Here is a 5591-nt window from a genome sequence, read left to right as displayed (position 1 = left end):
GACATCCAACCTAAATCTTCCTTCCCTCAACTTAAAACCATTTCCCCTTGTCCTGCTGTTATCTAACCTTCCAGAGTTGACTTCTCTCCTGTTCATAGGCTCTCTTTAAGTACTGAAAAGCTGAAATCAGGCCTTAAGTAAAACTTGCACCTGAAGAGTATTTTGTAAAGACTATGCCATACTCTAAATTAATTGCACTAAAAGAAAAATACTTTCTGTAAACTCAGTTCCTTTATGGAACAAGTGACATGACCTCAGCTTATTTGACAAGGATGGCACATACCTATTCATTTAAATAATGTGTGCTAACCTTTTATATTCCATCTTAATGAATGATCTATGTATTTCTCTGTGAAGTGCAAAGATCTACCAACTATCCATTTTAAATATCTTTATGTGGTGCTTAATCATGTTCTTAATTGTCTAGTAAGGTAATACACTTTGTTAAAACAATTGTCACCGGAGCTTTTCATAGCAATGTTCATTGTATGCTTGTGCATTTTTTGAACTGTTGTTTGGCACCAGACCTATGCCAGCTGGCAAATGGGTTGTGTTTTTTTGTCTGGGAGGTGACCTTTGTTATGGCTATGACTTGCCATAAACCATTTAATAGATTTCACCTCAGATTTTATGACCATCTGTGTTAGAGGACAAATCTGTTTTGGTTTGTACCAGCTTTTACCCTCCAAATGCCCTCCCAGCATGCAGCTTATGTGTCTGCCCCAATTTTGTACCAGCGCTTACAAATTGCCTTAATTTGAGACCTTAGAAGTGACTGAAAAAAATGTACATACATAGGTCACTCTGAAAGTAATGCCTCCTATTGGTTTCCATGGAAAATAACACAGATACAAAGAGCACAATAACACTATTTGATAGAGCAAATTCTCAGCTACAAAACACTATTTTTCAACACATTCACCATCGTTAGCTGTGCATTTTAATTGAAAAAGAGCCTGCAGGCTGCACTTGAAAGAGTATGCACTAGTGTAAGTTACCCACTGTTTCACAGTTGCTGCGGTGGTGTTGGTAGGAAAATGTTGACCACACAGTTCATCCTTTATCAGCTTTACCAATAGCAGTCAGAAAGCACCAAATCTGGACTATACAGTAGATGCAATAGGAATTCCAGCCGTGTCGATGTGCTCCATGGTCTTCAAACTTGTATGGGGCCTGGCATTATTGTTTTGCAAGGGAAAGGTTGTCTTCTTCTCTGACATTAGTCTGGAATTTCAGATCTTCAGCTTAGACAGCATTTTGTAGCAGTCTGAGTTGATGGTTTGTCTGGGTTCCAGGAAATCCAAAAGGATCACCCCTTTTGTATTCCAAAAGATAGTGCACATCACTTTACTTGCTGAGGGCTATGTCTTGAACCTTTTCTTCAGTGGGGAATTCCATGTTGCTAATCCATGGACTACCATTTTGACCCTGTCTTGTAGTGGTAACACCACATCTTATCACCAGTAATGATGCAGTCCAGGAGACTGTCACCTTCAGGCTTGTATTGGTTCAGTAGGTCCTGAAAAAACTTGCTTATGATGTTCATTCTCTTCCTGTGTGAGCATTGGAGGAGCCTACCTGGCACAAACATAGCCATATTCTAACATTGTCACCATTGTTTCCAACACACTGAAGCTGATATTCAGCTCTCTACACAGTTCCCAGGTCAGAATCTGCCAATTCACATGGATGAGCTGATCAAAATGCTCTTCAGTTTGTGATGTGAATGCTGTGCATGGCTGTCCAAAATGTGGCTTATCTTTCATGTCACTGTCACCACTGCTGAAACACAACACACCACCTACTGCCTCACTGTGTTCATATCCACTGTTTGACCTCCTTAAATGCTCAGCAGGCATCAATGGATGACGGTGGGTCAATAAATGTCATTTTTTTCTGCATGGAAGAATTCAGTGACTCACCTTTGCTTCATACACACTTGCACGTCAGACACGATTTCATCAGAGTGCCTCTCTGCCTCCATCTGTCATATGGCAACAAAATGGAAAGGAATACTGGCAGGAAGGTTCAACCTCTACTGCCATAGCACCAACATCTGCCTCTGACGTCATGGGACATCATAGAATAGAGGCATTACTTTCAGAGCAGACTCATTCTAAATGTGCTGCTTCCCCCAGCAACATGAGAGAAAGATGTGTTAACATCCAGTGCATATAAAAAAGAAATATGGTACTCATTTGCAGAACTAGGCCTGGCAGAGGTTGGTATATGGGACTTTCCTATATGATTTTTAAGTCAGTGCCCTATATGATTTAAAGATTAGGAGAAAACAGGATCAGTGATTGTCAGGAAAAATCGGTGGATGTGATCAGGAAATTCTGTTGGGTTTAACACTTTTGATAGAGGAGATAATTCCTTAATGGCCAAAGAGTTGGCTTGCATCAAATGCCTTCACATGAAATCAAATGGATTGAATGGGAATCTTTTCAGCTGATGATTAATAGGAGCTTAGCTTATGAGATCAGACCATAGGTAGAAACTTATCAACTACTGGGGACAACGTTGCAGAACAGGAAGCCAATTTACATCTGCAACCTTAATGATTGTTAAAGCAAGGGCAGAGATAGAAGGTCAGACTATGTTATGTTTCAGCATACAATCTGAATGTCTTTTAAAGCAATGACTAATGGAAAAACTCTTGTTCCATTATTTTTATATCAAATTAGAATGAAACCATGTATGAGCTGTAGTTTTCCCTAATGACCAATGAGTTAACAGTTTGGAATGAGAAGGAGTGGAAGGTGAGGAAGGCACAGAAATTATAGTAATTATCACTCCTAAAGCTTTTATTAGCATTTGAGTTGAAGTTTGTCATCATCTCCTCACAGAATTTAATGTACTGGAAGTGAATGTGGTTGTTTCCTGCAGTTAATCTGGTGTTTTTCTGCGCTCATGGCTTTAACACAAAAACTGAAATGCTTACTCTTTTTTTTCCCCATAGTCCTTGTCTTCTATATTAATAAGTGCATTTCTTTCTTGTTTGGTCTAAGCAAATACCTCTTGCTTCCTTCCAGAGAACTGCTGTAGAATTTGTCTGCCACCTGTCATCATTCGCTCACTTTGTTTTACTGTCTAATCCTGTTCCCCCTTCAAATACTGCATTTTCTCCCCTTTTACGACAGTCGTTGGTCATCATCACTTTCACAGTGTTGATTCTGAGCTCCATGTCTGTTCTGATCGTGATGATCTTCCCTCATGAGCCGCAGCCAAAGTGTTGATCATGTCCAGTGTCTAATTGTTTGTCCTGCCCATTGAAGGTTTCACACAGTATCCCCCTGGCTGTATTAAAGACAGTATTAAAATAATTTCACTGGGATACTGCAAGGGCATAAAAAGGTTTAGGTATCAGGTTATATGACTTCTTAAGTTCTATTTCTGGTTTTCTCATTGTTTCCTTCTGGTGTATATGCACCTGTGCTCACCGGGCTGTATTTTGAGATTTTCAAAGCAGATCTCTGTCCATTTTCTGTATTTGCATGATAAACTGGGAACAAGGCATCCAATAGCTGTGCAAAACAAATTCGGAAAAATGTGGTAGGAGTTCCAGTAGATTACAAAAAAAAAAAAATCCCAGCAGGAGAAGTCTATGATATTCCTATATCAAAGCAGCACTGGATAAAAAAGATCTCTTCACGGCAAGGCTAACAAACCATACACCAAAACATATAAATGTTTTCCATCAAGAAATACAGATTAAATTCAATTTCCTGTCATACTGTCAGTCTGATTTACACAGATTGCTGTATTTTCATTTTGATTTGGGGAGCATTAGCTTGCAACGTATTTGCATAATTCAAGTTTTGCTGTTCTCATTCTTTACAGTAAGCTTCATACAAAATTTAATGAGAAGGTATGGTAGCAATGCTTTAATGGTACTTTTTAAAGTTAATATTCTCTGAACGATTCACACACTGATACTTAGTTTCCAGCGGGGGATCAGGTGGTTTAACTAAACTCCAGTATTTTGCATCTGGTAGATGGCTGAATTTTGCAATCTTGTATTTCCAAATAGGGAATGTTGGGAGAAGAAAGATATCAAAATGTGTTCAATGAAAAACCTGTTCTCTAACACCAGCTGGAGCCAAACAGGATTGAATCGGAGTAGCTAGTTTACCAGAGTATATGCAAAGTATAAGCAGAACCATGTAACTGCTTTGAATGTTTGGTAACTGGAAAACATTATAGATTAGGTAGAGTAACAGTTGCTACCTTGGATGATGAGTGGCAGTAACCCAGCATATCCTTACTGATAAATTAAAACTTCCAGATGAATTTCTTAATATTTATTGAAGTTCCAAAGATACAATTTTTTACTACTTTTTAGTGAAATCTTGAATGGTCCTGCCTGGGTAACATTAATGGATCTGTTTGTTTAGAATTCACCATTGCAGACTGCTCAGGATAAAAGAAAGGGTATGGTTACACTGTCCAGCTTCTAGGCTGTTGGTGTTGAATTTCATGTGATGATATCACAGGCATACAACATCACAGATGAAAGGTTATTAGCCTTCCTTGTGAGCATTTTTGGAAAATCTTGCTCAGATTGTTTCAGTGAAGTTGGGGGTTACTTTTGTTTGTAAAATGAACAGGATTTTGCTTTATATATAGATTATCCTCAGTCTTCTGCCTTTTTGTGCAATACCTATAGTTGAACTTTTGACTTCTTAAAGCCTTTCTTTTTCACAGCATTTTTTCAATAATTTGATATTTTTCTTTATCTGTCACATGGAGTGGCCTGGTTAGTGATCATCTGCGATGTCTGAATCATCATTTTCCTACTATCCAGCCCTGTCTCTACCTGCTTGTCTATTGTTCTTTGCTGTTTTGAAAGAAAAAGGCAATTAATTTCCAAAAGTTTCTTACAATTTAAAATGTGTGTAACTCCAACAACCTGAAAATGGGAATGATGTTTGAACATATGCTCGGTGAGTCTGGCAGCTGTTTAGATAGGTGCCTGTGTGTCAAAACTGCCTGAATAGTCGTAGTGCTCCTGAAGCCATGATGCTCTAAGAGCGAGCACAGCAAGGTAACTTGTCACCTGCCAACATGTTTACATCCAGAACAATCACAACTTATTCAAAAGCAGTAAATATCAGTCCTACACCGTTAATGCTATGTTGATAATCACTCTATTAATGAAGTTATCCACTGTGACAGCTCTTTTATCATCTGTAATCCAATATTTCCACTTTCTGAGTGGACTTGATCTTTCAAATAGTAGAAGTGGTTGTTAAGATTTTTGCCATGTGGATAACTGTTCTGTATGTTTAAACTGATGTTGCTCTGCATGCTTTGCAGGTTTTGCTGATTTTCGCAAAAGAAGACAGCCAAAGTGACGGCTTCTGGTGGGCCTGCGACAGAGCTGGTTACAGGTGCAACATTGCCCGGACTCCAGAATCAGCACTTGAATGTTTCCTTGATAAGCACCAAGAAATAATTGTTATAGATCACAGGAACTCCAGATATTTTGATGCAGAAGATATCTGCAGGTAACTACAGGGTCTTATGCTATTCTTGAATTCTGGAATATATTATACAAAATCCATACTCTTGATTATAAGAAAAAAAAA

General features: G+C 38.5%; 1 protein-coding gene across 3 annotated transcripts in view; it reads left to right on the top strand.

Annotated features, from left to right (window-relative positions):
• PDE8B (phosphodiesterase 8B) overlaps positions 1 to 5591 on the top strand; it is a 79392-nt gene that overhangs the window by 39420 nt on the left and 34381 nt on the right. For all 3 annotated transcript variants that reach the window (XM_010725530.3, XM_010725528.3, XM_010725532.3), the window contains exon 3: positions 5320 to 5510. In XM_010725530.3, coding sequence (XP_010723832.1) covers positions 5320 to 5510 — 191 coding nt within the window. The remainder of the gene's footprint in view (positions 1 to 5319; positions 5511 to 5591) is intronic.

Source organism: Meleagris gallopavo, chromosome Z (assembly GCF_000146605.3).
Source record: "Meleagris gallopavo isolate NT-WF06-2002-E0010 breed Aviagen turkey brand Nicholas breeding stock chromosome Z, Turkey_5.1, whole genome shotgun sequence".
NCBI lineage: Eukaryota > Metazoa > Chordata > Aves > Galliformes > Phasianidae > Meleagris > Meleagris gallopavo.
Note: the sequence above shows the minus strand (reverse complement) of the source record. Positions and strands in the feature narration are given on the sequence as shown.